This window comes from Meles meles, chromosome 2 (genome assembly GCF_922984935.1).
Source record: "Meles meles chromosome 2, mMelMel3.1 paternal haplotype, whole genome shotgun sequence".
In the NCBI taxonomy this organism is placed as follows: Eukaryota; Metazoa; Chordata; class Mammalia; order Carnivora; family Mustelidae; genus Meles; species Meles meles.
In genome coordinates this window covers 97,553,465-97,573,492 of record NC_060067.1, presented here as the reverse complement: position 1 = coordinate 97,573,492, position 20,028 = coordinate 97,553,465, and the positions used below count along the sequence as shown (strand labels likewise).

At 35.2% G+C, this 20,028-nt stretch overlaps 1 protein-coding gene across 19 annotated transcripts in view; it reads right to left on the bottom strand.

The window, feature by feature from the left end:
- Nucleotides 1–20,028, bottom strand: part of CAMK2D (calcium/calmodulin dependent protein kinase II delta) — a 321,617-nt gene that overhangs the window by 131,354 nt on the left and 170,235 nt on the right. For all 19 annotated transcript variants that reach the window (XM_045991913.1, XM_045991861.1, XM_045991946.1 and 16 more), the window contains exon 4: nucleotides 19,076–19,130. In XM_045991913.1, the coding sequence (XP_045847869.1) occupies nucleotides 19,076–19,130 (55 nt within the window). The remainder of the gene's footprint in view (nucleotides 1–19,075; nucleotides 19,131–20,028) is intronic.

Genomic DNA, 20,028 nt, shown 5'->3' with positions numbered 1-20,028 from the left:
AAGTCTTCTTGTTCGTCAAGCCACATATTTTTAGATGTTTTACTTGTTTTATTCACATAGTCAAAATTCCAAAACACTGACCTGGTAACTATTTCTGAGTCTGCTAACTGTCTAGTAACAAAAGGTCATTGTTCTAACTGTTCTCAATTGCACGGCTATCATTTAGCTAGTGAAAGCACTAAGGAGATAAAATATTCTTTTCTCTAATCAGATTATTTTCGTTATTTTAAAGATGGAATGTTCTCAAGATACAGAAGGCTTCAATGAAAGAGTTTCAAGTCCAATTAATCATCATCTCTATTATCTTTACCTCTTAAATTACTCTCAAACCTTTCCACTTTTCTTCATTCCCATTGCACTGTTTAGTTCCAGAAACTAGTATCTCACATTCGGATGCCAATATGTTCTTCAACTCGTAGCTAGAATGATTCTTCTAAACATGTATCTTATTATATCATTTCCATTAACTCTCCTTTTAAAAAACAGGCTTTAGTTCATTTCAGGTTTTAGTTCAAGGAATGATAAATAAGGAAAAAGCTTTGAGAACTGGTTACTTCCTGCTTCTTCAGTCACATAACCTCATAGTTCCCCTCTTTATCCCTCAAAAAACTTGATGGTTCATCCACACTGAGGTACAAATGTCTAGAATTGTCTATAGTCTCTCCTGGGATATTGCATTAGGTTGCTCCTCTTGGCATTGCAGGGAGGAGTTAGAATCAATGACTATCTAGATTCTTCTTATCTTTGAAATCTCAGAATAGAGTTTCCTCCTCTATATTCTCACCCCTGAACTCATTAGGCACCATTCCTTCCCACAACCTCTGTCTTAGGGCTCAGCATAGTTTACTATCCTTTTCCCACAATCTGTCTATAAGCTCCTAGTGGGCAGGGACTATGTCTTATCCATGGTTTTATCTCTAGTATTTAGCAAAGTGCTTGGCATATAATTAGCACCCAATCAGTATTCTAGTCATTGGATGAATGTATTATAATAGCAAATCTATTTACAGAGAATGTCTAAAGTACCAAAGCTAGGGGGAGAATTAACTGCAAGCTAATAGCAGCACCTGCCAATTTTGAGTGTCTCTAGCAGAAGTGAAAAGTAAGCAGGGATCAAGTGGGACTTGGGCTTCCTGCCTATAAAGTCCAGGCTGGGAGATGGAATGGATGAGAGCATTGCAGAAAATATCATCACATACTGCAGAAGTGGACTGCTAAACTTAGTCTAACATCTTTTTAAATTGTAACTTTTCCAGATTCTCTTACACAACAGAATGTCACTGACAGTCCACAGACACTACCTGTCTCTAACATGACAATACCTAAGATAGTAATGTCAGCCTTTCCCAAGGAGTATCATCTGACCCAGGAGGTGAAAGGCATTTATTTAAGAAGTCAGCACTTCAATAAACATCCCTTATTTTATATATAACTAACTTCTTGAGAAAATTTTGCTTTTAAAATCTGAACAAAAGAGGTAGTAAATCTCTTTAATGACTCTGGACAGAAAATTCCAATGGAGTGTAATTAAGTACAGTTTCCTGAGAAATACTCAAACTACTCATTCTATCACTCTTGGTAGTCTTCAGTATACAAGAAACACATAGGTCAGACTTCTAATTGTCCTAAAACAGGTCTTAAAAATTTAAATTTCTAGGGGTGCCTGGGTGGCTCAGTGGGTTAAGCTTCTGCCTTCAGCTCAGGTCATGATCCCAGAGTCCTGGGATCAAGCCCCGCATTGGGCTCTCTGCTCAGCGGGGAGCCTGCTTCCCCCCTCTCTCTGTACTTGTGATCACTCTCTCTGTCAAATAAATAAATAAAATCTTTAAGAAAAAATTTAAATTTCTAGCCTTGATTTCTGACCTTCAGCTAATAGATGACTGCCTTGTCTTTTTAATTCCCAATAATATTTAAAAAAAAATTTTTTTTTTAAATATTTTATTTATTTGACAGAGAGAAATCACAAGCAGGCAGAGAGGCAGGCAGAGAGAGAGGGGGAAGCAGGCTCCCGGCAGAGCAGAGAGTCCGATGTGGGGCTCGATCCCAGGACCCTGAGATCATGACCTGAGCCAAAGGCAGAGGCTTTAACCCACTGAGCCACCCAGGCGCCCCTAATATTTAAAAATTTTCAATTGAATTTATAAAATTTAAGATTAAAAAAACATTGTGAGGACTTCTGGTTTCTGCCTGAAATATAGAAAGCTTAGAAGTTGTCATTCCCTTCTAATAACAAATACCTAAACAAACTGAAAAATTAACAGTTCTTCACAGATCTGTCAAATAAGGTCACAAGGCATACTGATGCCCCCAGAACTAGGAAGACACAGAAAATAACAATTTAATGGAGCAGAAACCTCTGCAGGAACAAATATGTGACAGGAAAATCCAAACTATACTTGATAAATTAATGAAGGCTCAGTGGACAAGCCTGGAAGATAAAACTCTAGGTGGACCAGTCAGGGGGTGCCCACAGATTTTTGTACATTTTCCTTCAGGAGCTCTACTAGGCCCTCACAGTGACTATTAAAGAAAAATCTAGCAATGAGAGGAGAGTTTCTAGCAATGACAGGGGAAAAGGAACCATTCTTAAATACAGAAAAAAGGAAATACAAAGAAATGAATGCCATTGATGAGCTCATTAGTAGACTGGACACGGTTGAAGAAAGAATCTCTGAACTTGAGGAAATGACAACAGAAAGTTCCAAAAAGAAAAAAAAATTAAAAAGTGTGGAAGATAAAAATATGAATGAAGAACAAGGAAAACAAATAGAAAACAGTAAAAATATGGTAGATATTAACCCAACTATATCAATAATCACTTTCAACATCAGTGAACTAAATACACCAATAGAGACTGTCAGAAAAATAAGACCCAACTACATGTTGTCAGAAACTTGCTTTAATTATGGACATATATAGATTAAGACTAAAGGTATGGAGACATAAATCATGCTAACACTACTCAAAAGAACATGACAGTAGCTTTATTAATTGCAGACAGAATAGACTTTAGAGAAATGGAAGTTATTAGGAAAAAAGATGGACACTATTTAATAATAAAGGAATCTTCAAGAAGATCTAATAGTCCTTAATATGCATGTGTCTAACAACACAACATTAATATATGCCAGCAAAAAATGGTAGAAATATAAGAAGAAATAGGTGTATCAAAAATAGACTGATTCAGCAAGCAGAAAATCATTAGCAACATAGCTGAACTCAAGAGCACCATAAACCAACTGGATATAATTGACATCTTTGACTACATCTAACAATAGCAGAATACACATTCTTCTCAAGCTCACATGGAACAATCACCAAGATGGACTATAATATAGGTCATAAAACACCCCTTAACAAGTGTAGAAGAATAAAGATCATACAATGTCTTTTCTAGACTATATGGAATTAAACTAGTAGTTAATATTGGAAATATAGCTGAAAAATCTAAAATACTTAGAGATTAAACAACACATGGGTCAAAGAAGAACTCTTAAGAGAAACTTAAAAATATTTTGAATTAAATGAAAATTAAAATATAACTTATCAAAATTTGTGGGATGCATTACATATAGGGAAATTCATAGCACTGAATGCCTATATTTAAAAAGAAAGATAATATCAATAATCTGAGCTTCCATTTAAAAAAAATGAAGAAAAAGTAGCAAATTAAATCCAAAATAAGCAGAAGAAAAGACATAATAAAATTAGAGAAGAAATCAATAAAATTGAAAATGGGAAATCAACAGAGAAAATCAACAAAGGCCAAAAAGCTAGTTCTTTGAAAAGATCAATGAAATGCATAAGCGTATAATCAGGCTAACTAAGAAAAAAAGAGAAAAGACACGAATTACTAGTATCAGAAATGAAAGAGAAGACATCATTACAGATACCACAGACAATAAGAGGATGATAAAGAAATATTATGAATAACTCTATGCCCTCATATTTGATAACCTAGACGAAGTAGACCAATTTCTTGAAAGACACTATCTGCCAAAATCACACAAGAAGAAATAGATAATCCAAATAGGCCTATCTATTAAAGAAATCAGTTCATTAATAACTTCCCAAAACAGAAAACAGGCTTAGATGGATTCACTGGTAAATTATACCAAACACTTAAGAAATAATACCAGCTCTTTACATTTTCAGCCAGAAAACAGAAGTAGAGTGAATACATGTCAATAGGTCCTGTGAGGCAAGCATTACTCTACCACCAGAACACGATAAAGATACTACAAGAAAATTACAGACCAACATAGGTACAAAATCCTCATCAAAATATTAACAAATTGAACCCAGCAGTATATAAAAAGAATTATATATCATTAAAAAAGGGATTTATTTCAAGTATACTAGGCTGGCTTAACATGTGAAAATCAATAAATGCTATCTATCACATCAACATAAAAACAGAAAAATCACATGATCATGTTAGTTGATGCAAAAAAAAATTGACAAAATTCAGAACCCATTTATGGTAATAACTCTCAGAAAACTAAGAACAGAAATGACCTCCCTCAACTTGATAAAGAACATCTACAAAATATCACAAACTGACATCAATTTAATACAAACTTGAAGCTTTCCCACTGACATCAAGAACAAGATAAAAATGTCTCCTTTTACCAATATCATACTGGAAGTCCTAATTAATGCAATAAGACAAGAAAAAGAAATAAAAGGTATACATACAAATTGGGAAGGAAGAAATACACTAGTCTTTGTTCACAGATAACACGACTGTCTATGTTAAAAACCCTGAAGAATCAACAACAAAGCTTTTGGTACTAATAAGCAAATATAGAGAATTGTAGAATACCTGGTTAACATACAAAAGTCTATCACTTTACTATATTAAGAAACGATCTGTATATTGGAAATGACCAAGTGAAAGTGAAATTAAAAACACTACCATTTGGGGCACCTGGGTGGCTCATTCAGTCAAGCGCCTACTTTCAACTCAGGGCCCTAGGATCAAGCACTGCATTGGGCTCCCTGATCAGTGGAGAGCCTGCTTCTCCCTCTCCCTCTGCCCCTCCTTTTGCTCATGCTCGCTCTTTCTTTCAAATAAATAAATAAAATCTTAAAGAATAAAAACACTTTACCATTTACATTTCACTCCTCCAAAATGAAAAACTGAGGTATAAGACTGACACAATATGTAAATATTTCCTATATAAGAAAAAGTATAAAATTCTGATAAAAGACCTCAAAGAAGAACTAAATAGATGGAGAGATATTCTATGTCTATGGAGAGGAAGATTCAACATTGTCAAGATGCCAGTTCTTACCAACTTGATCTATGAATTCAACACAATGCCCCTCAAAATCTCGGCAAGTTATTCTGTGGATGCAAACAAACTGATTCTGAAGTTTATACAGATAGCAGAAAAACCCGGGATAGCATACAGCACTAAAAGAGAAGAACAAAGATGGAAGGCTGATACTATCTGACTTTAATACTTAATATAAACCTATGGTAATCAAGGGGCGTGTGTGAGGCTCAGTCAGTTAAAAATCTGACTCTTGATTTCAGCTCAGGTCATGATCTCAGGGTTGTGCGATTAAGCCCCATGCCTATCATGGAAACTCCTTAAGATTCTCTTATCCTTCTCTCTTTGCCCCTCACACTCTCACTCTTTCTCAAAAAAATAAGAGAGAGAGAGAGAGAGAGGAGAAAGTTACAGTGCTCAAGATAGTGTGGTATCAATGAAAGGATAAACAAACTGATCAATGGTACAAAACAGAAAGCCCAGAAATAGACTCATATATAGTTACTGATCTTTGATGAAAGAGCAAAGGCAATACAATAAGACAGACTGTTCAACAAGTGACGCTGGAAACCTGGACAGCCACATGTAAAAAACAAACAAACAAAAACCTAGACACAGACCCCTTACACCATTCACAAAAATCAACTCAAAATTGATCTTAGACCAAAATGTTAAATGCAAAACTGTAAAACTCCTGGAAGATACTGTAGGAGAAGATCTAGGTGATCTTAGATATGGGGATGACTTTTAGATAGAACATCAAGGCCATGATTCATGAAAGAAAGAACTGATAAGGTAAACTACATTAAAACTAAAAACTTCTGCTCTGCAAAAGACACTGTCAAGAAAATGAAAAGACAAGTCACAGACTGAGAGAAAATATGTACAAAGACATCTGAAAAAGGACTGTGATCCACAATACAGAGACTTCTTAAAACTCAAAAACAAGAAAATGAACAATCTGATTTAAAAAGGGGTGAAAGACCTGAAAAGATATCTCACCAAAGATACATGGATGGAAAATAAGCATATGAAAAGATGCTCCACATCATATGTCATTAAGAAATTGCAAATTAAAACAACAATGATATACTGCTACACATCCATTAGGGTGGCCAAAGTCCAAAACACTGACAAACGCTAAATGCTAACAGGATTTGAAGCAACAGGAACTCTAATTCATTGCTGGTGGGACTGTAAATAATACAGTCACTTTGGAAGACAGTTTGGCAGTTTCTTGCAGAGCTAAACATACTCTTAAGATATAATCCAGCAATTGTGCTCCTTGATATTACCCAAAGGAGCTGAAAACTCATGTCCACATAAAAACCTACACCTGAATATTTATAGCAGCTACAGTTGAACTGCCAAAACTTGGAAGCAACCAACAGGTCCTTCAGTAGAGGAGATAAATAAACAGTGGTTCATTTAGAGAATGGGGTATTATTCAGTGAACAAAATGAGATGAACTATCAATCCATTTAAAGACCTGAAGGAAATTTAAATGCATATTGCTACGTGAAAGAAGCTAATCTGAAAAAGGCTATATTCTGTTTGATTCTAACTATATGGCATTCTGGAAAAGGCAAAACTATGGAGTCAGTACAAAGATTAGTGGTTTCCAGGGTTTAGGGAGGAGGATGAGATGGATAGTGGAATACAGAGGATTTTTACGGGAGTAAATCTATTCTGTATAGTACTTCAATGCTGATACATGACATTACATTAGTCAAAACCCATTCGAAGTCCAATTCTAAGAGTAAAGCCTAATGTGAACTATGGACGCTAGGCAACAATGATGTGTCAATGTAGATTTATCAGCTGTAATGAATAACAAACTGTGGTGCAGAAAAGGCAATAGTGACAAGGTTGGACGTGATTAGGAATGGGCATATGTAGGATTTCTCTGTACTTCATACTCAATTTTGCTTTGAACCTAAAACTGCTAAAAAATATACTTTATTAAAAGTAGAAAACAATTTTATAAATATTATAAAGTTTCAAAAATCCTGAATTCCTAATTTCTCCAACTTCATAAACATAAATATGGGGCTGATATAATATCAAGAAATTTAGGTTTCTATTAAAGAATAAGAACTACAAAATGAACAAATGAGAAAGAAATTGGCCTTTTGGAATTTAAGACAATTATCCCTGACAAAAATTCTAAAGAAGCCATCAGGTAGTATTCATCACAAAGAGCCTCCTTTCTCCTTTAGGTTATTAAATAATGAATATTCATGAGACAAGGTTATATATTATGTCATACAAACTGAGAGTGTTCATGAACATTAAAGAACCATGATGTGTGGGTTTGCGAGTTTGCGACCTTGTAGCAGCACCACAGTACATGACAAAAGCTGAGTATTTACTTTGTTTTCTATTCAGAAAGAAATAAAAAGAATATCTCTATAACTTTCTATTAAAAGTATAGTATGTAATGGTCATTGAAAATGTTTTTCTGGGGGCACCTGGCTGGCTCAGTAGGTTAAACATCTGCCTTTAGCTTAGGTCATGATCTCAGGGTCCTCTGGTGGAGCCCTGTGTCAGGCTCCCTGCACCATGAAGAATCGGCTTTGCTTCTCCCTCTCCCTCTGCTCCTCCCTCCTCCCCAGCTCGTGCTTGCTCACTCTCTCTCAAATAAATAAATAACTCTCCCGCCCAAACCCCCCCCAAAAATGTTTTTATGTAAAAAATATAACAGATGCATTACTATTTTATTAATTTTCTAACTAATAGGACACTGAAATTATTTAGTATAACTTTGTAAAAGCTGTATTTTCCCAGTGACCCTCTTTAATTCTAGAATTAGAGAGTTCCACTGTAGTGGACATTACCTTTATTTTTAAAATAGCCAAAATATTTTCATTCAAACACTTTTCTAAAACCAAATGAGAAATGCAGTGCAATATCTTTACAGCATTAGAGTTTCTTTGTTATTTGAAATATCCTCTACTTTAAGTAGATTGACTGTTTCTTGCATATAAAGTGCCAACTAAAAACAAAATTCGGAGACTTGGTTCTAAAAAGTATATTCAGAGGGTTTATACCTTATAACTTCTTTTTTTGCTCCTACCAACATCTTACTTCAGGTAGTTACTATCTTCTACCTGATGTTGTGTAGTCAACTTCTAACAGGGTTCATACCTCTGATCTGATCTCTTTGCTTCAATTATCCACGCTTACAACAAAATATACTTTGCTATATTATAATTACTGATTCAGTTTTCTTTCTTTTGACAGGAGTTCAACCCAGAGGCCTATTCTCAAGTGCTGTTTACAGTGCACTGATAGATCAAGTCATCTTCAATCTGTGTGTTCCACATTTTGATCAGAGAGTGGAAATTATTTTTGCCACTACTTCCTATATGCACTGTTGTAAATCAAATGTGATCAAATAATACTAAAATCAAATATAAGACAAATGAAATATACCAGGTAGGTTTTAAGAAGGATAAAATTTGCTGTGACTAACAGGCCAAAGATGTTCAGAAAAATCAGACTAGCCCTCTGCCCCTAAAAAGATTTAATAATCATTAGAATATAAATGGAATATATATTCCTTGTGAGACACAGAATAGTATCAGCATAAGAGAAGAATTTTACTAAATAACCAAAAGATGACCAAATGATGAGGGCACACACGGGTGTGTTTCCAGACTCTGTGAAACTTATTACACTATATTTGTGTGTTTTTTTTTTGTTTTTGTTTTTGTTTTTTTTTAAAGATTTATTTATTTATTTATTTGACAGAGAGAGAGATCACAAGTAGGCAGAGAGGCAGGCAGAGAGAGGGGAAGGAAGCAGGCTCCCTGCTGGGCAGGGAGCCCGATGCGGGGCTAGATCCCAGGACCCTGAGATCATGACCTGAGACGAAGGCAGCGGCTTAACCACTGAGCCACCCAGGCGCCCCTATATTTGTGTGTTTTATAAAATTGCTGACCTGTGGGTTATGCAATCAAATATTCTATAAGATCAAAGAATGCTATAACAACACGAGATTGCTTTTAGTTCTTTTGAAGGGAAAAACTGTCATTCACCTTCCCTTCAATCAGTTTACCCACAGTGCCTGATAGAGAATAGTGCATTCAACATTTGTTGAATGAAGACACAGAGAAAGACATAATTACGTCGGCTTCAACTTTATTTCTTCCCATTGCATTTGCGGGTATTCCTGACTAAGTGAATGTTGGCTCTTTCTCCCAAACCTCACCTACCTCTTAACAGCTTCTATCACATTAGGTCTATACTATAGATTTTTTAAAGTTGTCTAATCCCCTTTCTGAACTATAAAATCTTCAAAAAAGGGAATGGTGTCTTTTAGTTTTTTAGTCTTGATATTGCCAATATAATAATCAGCTCCTCACCAGTCTAAGGGGCATAGTTTCTGAAAAGTATTTAATACTGATATAACTCCAAATTTTTAAAAATGAAAAATATACATGTCTTCCCAGTAATAACTACAAAGCATGCAACCTGACCAAGCTTTCTGGCTGGTATAAAAATGATAAAATGAGACACAGGGAGGGAGCACATCAGATTCTCTGAGTATTCAATTTTTTTTTTTTTTTTTTTACTGGATCTTATTTCTCTTCCTGCATCCTTTTTTTTTTTAAATTTTTATTTAAATTGCACAACACCCAGTGCTCCATGCAAAACGTGCCCTCCCCATTACCCACCACCTGTTCCCCCAACCTCCCACCCCTGACCCTTCAAAACCCTCAGGTTGTTTTTCAGAGTCCATAGTCTCTTATGGTTCGCCTCCCCTTCCAATTTTTTTTTTTATAAACATATAATGTATTTTTATCCCCAGGGGTACAGGTCTGTGAATCGCCAGGTTTACACACTTCACAGCACTCACGATAGCACATACCCTCCCCAATGTCCATAACCCCCTCCCCCTCTCCCAACCCACCTCCCCCCAGCAACCCCCAGTTTGTTTTGTGAGATTAAGAGTCATTTATGGTTTGTCTCCCTCCCAATCCCATCTTGTTTCATTTATTCTTCTCCTATCCCCCTAACCCCCTATGTTGCTTCTCCATGTCCTCATATCAGGGAGATCATATGATAGTTGTCTTTCTCCGATTGACTTATTTCACTAAGCATGATACCCTCTAGTTCCATCCACGTTGTCGCAAATGGCAAGATTTCATTTCTTTTGATGGCTGCATAGTATTGCATTGTGTATATATACCACATCTTCTTTATCCATTCATCTGTTGACGGACATCTAGGTTCTTTCCATAGTTTGGCTATTGTAGACATTGCTGCTATAAACATTTGGGTACACATGCCCCTTCGGATCACTATGTTTGTATCTTTAGGGTAAATACCCAGTAGTGCAATTGCTAGATCATAAGGTGCAATTGCTAGATCATAAGGTAGCTCTATTTTCAACTTTTTGAGGAACCTCCATGCTGTTTTCCAGAGTGGTTGTACCAGCTTGCATTCCCACCAACAGTGTAGGAGGGTTCCCCTTTCTCCGCATCCTCGCCAGCATCTGTCATTTCCTGACTTGTTAATTTTAGCCATTCTGACTGGTGTGAGGTGATATCTCATTGTGGTTTTGATTTGTATTTCCCTGATGCCGAGTGACATGGAGCACTTTTTCATGTGTCTGTTGGCCATCTGGATGTCTTCTTTGCAGAAATGTCTGTTCATGTCCCTCAATATTATCAAAGCCATCTACGAAAAACCCACCGCAAATATCATTCTCAATGGAGAAAAACTGAAAGCTTTTCCACTAAGGTCAGGAACACGGCAGGGATGTCCATTATCACCACTGCTATTCAACATGGTACTAGAAGTCCTAGCCTCAGCAATCAGACAACAAAAAGAAATTAAAGGCATCCAAATTGGCAAAGAAGAAGTCAAACTATCACTCTTCGCAGATGATATGATACCATATGTGGAAAACCCAAAAGACTCCACTCCAAAACTACTAGAACTTGTACAGGAATTCAGTAAAGTGTCAGGATATAAAATCAATGCACAGAAATCAGTTGCATTTCTGTACACCAACAACAAGACAGAAGAAAGAGAAATTAAGGAGTCTGAGTATTCAATTTTAAAATTATCAAAAAGGGGCATTTATTTAAAAATGTTCAGAAACACTACCTTTTTTTCTAAAGTGTTAGGCATAGTGTCTTGCATTTAGTAGGTACCCATTTCTTATGTGGGAACAAAAACACAAATACTTTAAAACAGGGCGGAAAAAAAGAAGTATTTCATGTTCCAAGATGTGTTTTTGCTAGGAGAAAAGAAAGTTCTTTTTAAAGATGTAATAATAGAATTTTTCTCTAATAACTTAAAAGCATAATAAATTTTCTAATATTTAAAAATGTCACTAGGAGTCCTTATTAATTCTACCAGAAATCTCAAATTAATGAGAACAGCATCCTGGCCTCACAGAACAGGAAAGGACTTGAGAGATGTCTGACAAATTTTTCACCTGGTCCCACAGCCCCATTTCGTATGAGAAAAATGATTAGAGAAAATATAATGTTAAATTGTTAGTGTTGGGTAGCTCTGAGACTGAAACTGAAACTTAAGTCTTTTCATCCTGGATCAGCACTTTTGCCCATAAACCTTAATCTAATCCATCTATTTTATTTCCCTATTGAGATTACAAAATTCAACCCAAGTGTTATTCTCTTATACATTTACTTAGAAAGGGCTGTGATATTTCCATACTTCATTATGCATTCACCCAACACGCACATAATACAAATCTTTGCTGACATTCAGTTCCTGAAATATATATGTCACAGTCAGATGACTGCCCTTGTCAAGGCTTTATTCTCAAGAAATGGACTGAATCTGCTTTATGTGCCTAAGGCCACTGGCTCTGACTGCAGGCCTCTCCCTTAGGGATTACAATTCTAGCTCCACCATTTCCCTGCCTGGCCTTCCCTTACATTTCAGATAAATCCACACGTCTTATCTCCCTGAGCCGCTGAGGTGTACTGGGAAAACCCTGCTGGGTGTAAACCCGGAGGAAGGATGATTTCATCATTTGCTATGAAGAGGTCTTTGCTTTCAGGCAGGTCTTTTCCACTGACAACTGAGTCTATTTGCAAAAGCGATTACTACTGCTGTATAGTTAGAAAAGGTGGCTAGATACCTGAATGAAAAATGTAAATTTAAAATAACAAAAAGAAACTTTTTTTTTTTAAAATGAACTCATTGCCTCTTCTGTTTTGGTTTTTAGAAAGAGAAAAGTATTCCATTAGAAGAAAACTCAGAGCACCTATAAAAATAGAACTTACCATTAGATTGTGAATAGCTGACATTCCACAGGAAGTATGCACAAGTACCACACTGCCAAAACCATCATCAAAAGGACAAACACAGGAACATTCCTTCTTTAGGAATTTAAGTAGTTATTTTATCTTGGAACTGATTGGCTAAATGACTTCCAATTTTCCCATATGAGTATTTCATTGATGTATAAAATATTCATTTTTCTAAAGCTATTTTTCTTTATGAAGTACCACAATTAGATAATTTAAAGGGATTACATCTGTTGTAATCTCTTTTTAACCACTGAAAATCTATACTTTAAACCATTGTTTTCCAACTATCTCTAAAGCTGGGTGCTTTATTGGACTGTATTTAACTAATTCATTAATCTCATTTACTGGCAAAGAATTTTGATGAAAACTGCTCATAACTCCTCTTTAAAACTTTAAACATTGAAGAACAATTGCAAAGAGTCTGAGCTTTTCAGTCTAGCAAAAGAGGTTTAATTGTCTGATGTAGCATATTTAATGTTACTATGGTTCAAATGTAAACTTACACTTTGGTTTCAGACATTAGTAACACAAGTATCATTGTGACAGATACAATCCACTGTAACTGAAAATCTTATTTTGTATTCACATGAAATGCTTTTTTATATGTTCTGTACCAATTATTTAAATACAATGCATACAAAAATAAACTTTATTCTGAACTCCGTGATTCTTATCATTCTCTCCATTTAATAATATAGAAAACTATACAATGTTAAATGTGAATATAACTTGGTAACTATAGAAAAGTAATATGGCATGGCCTGAGAAGAAGAGTATTGCCCTTTTATATCTGACCCAACGCTGATGTGCTTCTTGAAGCTGAAGCAGATCAGAATACACCCCCCTACAATATACCACTTTGACGAAAAGACTATTTTGAGCTAAAGTCAACTGAGAACAAACAAATACAGGAAGAGTTCTCTAACTTTCCCTTATCTGCCCAAAAGCAGGGCATGAATTTCTCTTTGAAGAAGGTATCTGTTCTAAGTACCAGGGAGGGAAGAGCAATTTTTATCATCTAAGACAAGAATTTGACACCTTCACTGCTTCTTTCAGTTTCACTTCTTTTCTACAAACTCTCATGCACATATTAATAAAAACCATGTGCCTTTTATTCTGTTCATCTGCCTTTAGTCTAATTGACATGCCTTCATGCATTGAACATAAGAGGGTATAGGAAAGTATATCCTCTCTGATAGAGCCACTATCAAATCCAATTCTGAATAATGGTACTCAGGTAAATGAGCATTAGCAAAAGTGTTTTTCATTTCAGCATTTATCACAGCATGAAAAACATATCCCAGTTTATAATACTATATCCCTGATTTATATAGCAAAGGATAGCTAACAAATTAAATCTATTTAGAAATAACAACAGGTCTGAAAAAAAATAGGGTAGATACATTTCTCTAACTAAATGCATTAAAAAAAAAAAAAATTCCCTGTTCTCCCAAGCCCTGCCCAGCAGTGAGGAGGAATACCCCTAGGGTGCCATGGGAGGCTAAATAGGAAACCTGGACTTCTACTTCCACCTGAAAGTACTAAGATGGTACCTAATAACTCCTGCCAATGTGTTATCAGAGGAGGCCTGTTAACAAGATCAAAATTAGATCCTCAGTCTCATAAAATAATACTCAAAATGTCTAAGATATAATACAAAATCACTGCTTATATCAAGAACCAAGAAAATTTCTATATGAATGAGAAAAGAACAATGAACAGATGCCAACACCAACACCAACCAAGATGACAATCTAGTTGGAATTATCTGACAAGGATTTTGGATCAGCCGAATAAAATGTTTCCATGAGCAATTAAAAACACAGTTGACCAGAAAAAATAGGAAATCTCAGCAAAGACAGAGAATTTATAAAAAAAAACGACAGTCTGTAGTAGAACTGAAAAAAATACAATAACTGAAATGGATGCATTCGACAGCAGAGTGAGGAAAAAAATGGATCAGTCAACTTGAAGTAAACAGTATAAATTTTCTAATGTGAACAAGAGAAAAAAGAAGATAAAAATGAACAGAGCCCCAGGAATTTATATGGCTATAACAATGGATCTAGCATTCATGTTATCAAGTTCCAGAAGGAGAAGAGAAAGAAGGCAAGGGTAAAAAAATGTATTAAAAAAAACCAATGTCTAAAAATTTCCCAAGTTTGGCCGAAGACATAAACCTGTATATTCAAGAGGTTAAGTGAACACAAAATAAGATAAACTCTTAAGAAATCTAAGCCAAGACACATCATGGTCAAACTTCTAAAAACTACAGGCAATGAAAAAAATCTTTACAGCAGCTGGAGAGAAAGAACACCTTACTTTTAGGGGCAAAACAAAATGACAAAAGGTTTTTCATCAGAAATCAGAGAATCCAGAAGGAATTGATGTAACAGTAAAAGAATATAACTGTTTACCTACAATTCTTTTTCTAAAAAAAAGGAGTGAAGGGGGAAATCAAGACATTCTTAGAAAAAGGAAAGTAAGAATTTGTTGCTAGCATATCTACTCTGAAAAAATGGCTAAGGAAGTCATTAAGGAAGAAAGGAAATCATTAAAAAATAAAAGGATCTTACAACATGAGAATGGAAGAAAGGGCAATGGAGAAAGTAAAAATATGAGTTCTGAGAAAGGACTGAAGAGGAAGGACTAGTGCAATATGGAGTGGTGCCAAACTACAGGCACGTGAACAAGCCATGGATGGACTGTGACTAGGGAGAGGAGCACTACAGTGGGGCCGTGCATAATCAGAGCTTCAGTCTCTATTCTCCAGCACACAGCAATCACGAACATGGTAGACACATGTGGCTGCTTACCTAATATGCAAAACTCTCCTATTTTCTTGTTAACAAAGCCATGATTTAGATCTTACCTGACCATGCACATGGTGAATCAAGAGAAGCCAGTTCCCTCCCAAGACTTACATATTAAATTTATAGTTGGTCAAAGCCAATTGTAGTTCCATTCCCTCATCAATACCTGATTCAGGCAGGGGCAAAAGAAGAAACTCTAAACAGGGATTCAGTAAAATAAAAAAATAAGTGAATAAATAAATAAATAAATAAATAGCAGTGATTCACTAACAGATTATCTCCTGAGGGACTGCTGAGAAAGGATAAAAATACATGCAATGGCATTAATACTGTCCATTTTTCTCACTGTGAAAGTCACTAATATCTGAAAATGTGGCAGCCAACCTGAGAATAAACTCACATACTACAGAGCACAAACAAAAAGACAGAAAAAACTTGATTTCTTAACTACATCATTGAAGGGCTGAATCAATCAGATCTAACACTAACCTACCTTTGGAATCATATTATAAAAAATATCTTTTTCTTATTTATTTCCCAAGCATTACATGAAAATGCTAGACAGTAGTCCATCATATGAATTTACCATAATTATGCAACTATTTCTCTATTATTGGAACCTTAAGTTGCCTTTCTTTCTTTTCTTTTTTTCCCATTATAAAAACTAATGCATGAACATCTTTTGGTATAAAGTTTTATCTAAATTCAGGGTATGATTTCCATGGATTACATTTCTAGAAGTGAAATTACTATGTCCAATGATATATGACCTAATCCTAGCCAGTAAGAGGAAATGAAACATTTACTGGGTAAATTTTTCACTCTTATAAACAACAAGAGACAATGTCTTTCACTGGACATTAGCATGTCATATATAATACCTTGAACCATACCAATTTGAGAACAAAGCCAAGTAAGTAAAAGATGGACATCTGATACTGTTGTTGAACCCCTGAATTAACCAACTTTAAGGACCCTTTTTTTTTAGTCTTTTTAGTCTTTTAGTCTTTTTCCATTATTTGAATTACAGTTCACTTTCAATTTTTTTATCTGACACACAGTGTTGCATTAGTATCAAGTATACAACATAGTGATTCAACATCTCCATACATTATGTTATGCTCATAAGTTTACCTACCATCTGTCACCATACAATGCTATTACAATATCACTGAAAATATTCCCCTATGTCTTTTATTTCTGACTTATTCATTCTATAACTGGAATCCTGTATCTTCCACTCTCCTTCATACATTTTACCCTTCCTTTCCACACCCCCCCACCCTCTGGCAACCATCAATTTGTTCTCTGAATCTGCTTTTTGTTTGTTTATTCACTTTTGTTTTTTTACATTACACATGCGAGTAAAATCATATGGTATTTGTCTTTCTCAAGACCTCATCCTTTCTTTGTTGCAGTGTAATGTTCTATTGTGTGTATGTGTGTGTGTGTGTATGTACATATATACACACATCTTGTTTATCTATTTATCTACTGATGGAAACTTAAGTTTCTTCCATATCTTGGCTACTGTAAATAATGCTGCAATAAACATAGGTGAGCTTATTTCTTTTCAAATTAGGGTTGTCACATTCTTTCTTTCTTTATTTATTTATTTATTTGTTTGTTTATTTACAGCATAACAGTGTTCATTGTTTTGGCATCACACCCAGTGCTCCATGCAGTATGTGCCCTCCCTATTACCCACCACCTGGTTCCTCAACCTCCCACCCCCCACCCTCACATTCTTTCAATAAAGACCCAAGAGTGGAATTATTAGATCTTATGTTTTGTTTTTTTTTTGTTTTGTTTTTTTTGGTGAAACCTCCACACTGTTTTCCAGAATGGCTGCACCAATTTTTACATTCCCACCAACAGTACACATGGGTTCTTTTTTCTCTACATCCTCATCAACGTTTAATATTTCTTGTGTATTTGGTTTTAGCCATTCTCAAAGGTGAGGTGGTGTGTCATTGCAGTTTTAATTTGTGTTTCCCTGATGATGAGTGCTGCTGAGCATCTTTACATGTGACCCTTGACTATCTGGATGTCTTCTTTGGAAAAATGTCTATTCAGATCCTCCATCGATTTTTTAATTGGATTGGGTTTTCTGGGGTTGAGTTGTAAAAGCTCTTTATATATTTTGGATATTAACCCATGATCGGATATGCCACTTGAAAATACCTTTTCCCATTCAGTAAGCATCATTTTTACTTTTGATAATGGTTTCCTTTGCTGTGCAAAAGCTTTTTATTTTGATGTAGCCTAATAGTTTACTTTTGCCTTTGCTTCCCTTGCCTTAGGAGACATATCTAGAAAAATGTTGCTATGACTGATATCAAAGTTACTGGGCTTTAATCCATGTTGAGTTTATTTTTATGTATCTGTTAGGAAGTAGTCCAGTTTCATTCTTTTGCATGTAGCTGTCCAATTTTCTCAGCACCACTTATTGAAGGGACTGGCTTTTTTCCCATTGTATATTCTTGCCTCTTTTGCCATAGATTAATTGACTACATAAATATGGGTTTATTTCTGGGCTCTCTACTGTTTCATTGATGTATGTGTCTTTTTGTGCCAGTACCATACTGTTTTGATTATGACAGTTTTGTAGTATATCTTGGAATTTGGGATTGTGATACCTCCCCCACCTTTGTTCTTCTTTCTCAAGACTCCTTTGACTGTTTGGTTTTTTGTTTTGGTTTGGTTTTTTTGTATGTGTGATTCCATACCCATTTTAGTAGTATTTGTTCTATTCTGTGAAAAATGCCACTGGTATTTTGATAGGGATTGCACTGAAAGTATAGATAGCTTTGGGTAGTGGTGACATTTAAACAATATTAATTCTTCCAATCCAAGAGCATGGAATATCTTCCTATTTGTTTGTGTTGTTTTCAATTTCTTTCATTGGTATTTTATAGTTTTCAGAGTACAGGTCACCGTCCTGATTAAGTTTATTCCTAGGCATTTTATTCTTTTTGGTGCATTTGTAAATGGAACTGTTTTCTTAACTTCCCCTTTCTGCTACTTTGTTATTAATGTATAGAAATGCTACCAATTTTTGCATATTAATTTTGTATTCTGCAACTTGACTATTACTTCTAACAGTTTTTTGGTAGAGTCTTTAGGGTTTTCTATGTATGGAATCATGTCATCTAGAAATAGTGAAAGTTTTACTTCTTCCTTACCAATATGGATGCCTCTTATTTCTTTTTCTTCTCTGATTACTGTGGTGAGGACTTTCAGACTATATTGAATAAAACTGGTGAAGTGAACATCCTTGTTTCTGATCTTAGAGAAAAAATTCCCTTGTTTTTCACCACTTAGTATGATGTTAGCTGGTTCTTTTTATATAAGATAATAAATCATACAAAGTCCAAAAAATTCAATGGAAAATTAGCTCATATCAGCCATTTGTATGCCCAGGGATAAAACTGAGAACTGCTTATGGTATCACAGTGAACAATTCAAACAGACTCCTGTTTCAGTTATGAAGATTAATGTAAGTTTTAAATAAACACTCCTGAACAGTCACATTTTTTCAAAAGAATTAGAGTTGAATGCTATTTGAATAACATCTAAAAAAAAAATATAGGGTCATTAGACTGCAAATTAGAAAAAAAAATCATGTTTAATTCAAAATGGTCTTCAAATAGCAAAAATAAATGAACACAAAGTATGTTGTACTTACAAATCAAACACCAAATAATGGAAGCCCTCTTCTGATATGCTGTCATGAAGTCGCACTAAAAAAAAGGCGGGGGGAGAAAAAAGTTTATGTTATACATATGCCAATGATGAACATTAAACCAGACTTCTAATGGGCTTCTGTCTCCTAACTAAAAGTGCTGGCAACATCTTTTTTCTATGTTCTGATAACTAGTATCCTTTATAACAAGGCTTGGGTTCAGACAAACCCAAGGTTTAGATTCTGGTTCTGATTATTATTACTGTGTAGAGTTAATCTTTTTCTTTTTCTTTTCTTTTCTTTTCTTTCTTTCTTCTTCTTCCTTTATTTCTTTCTTTTTTTTTTTTTTTTTGTTAAGAGAGAGAGAGAGAGGGCAAGCAGGAGAGGGAGAGTCAGAAGGAGAGGGAGAGAGAGAGAATCTTAATTAAGCAGACTCCACACTCAGTGCAGAGCTCAATGTGGGGTTTGATCCCACAACCCTGAGATCATGACCTGAGGCAAAATCAAGAGCCAGATGCCCAACTGATTGAGCCACCCAGGTGCCCTTGTGTGAGCTTAATCAAATTAATCAACTTATAATGACAATAGTATCTATACTTTACAAAATGCTTGAGAAGGTTAAATGAGACAACAAAAGTAAAATAACCCACATGTTGCTGGGATAAATAAATATTAATGACTGTTATAATACTAAATATATCTATTCGAAGTTACCAGGTTCTAGGACTTCTGCTCTCCCTGCCCCCCTCTTTTTTTGGTGGGGGTGGGGGTGGAGAGAGTTTCTACATAGCATTCTCTGGCCAACCTGTCAACAGAGTTATTATGCTACTTCTAAACTCAAGTCACCAAAATCCATTTACCAAGTCAGCCAAAAATATATAAGTAGAACTTCTAATAAAAAAAATCTACTAGTTCCTCAAATTAATACTACTTCAATTTTTCCAGTGAGCTAGACT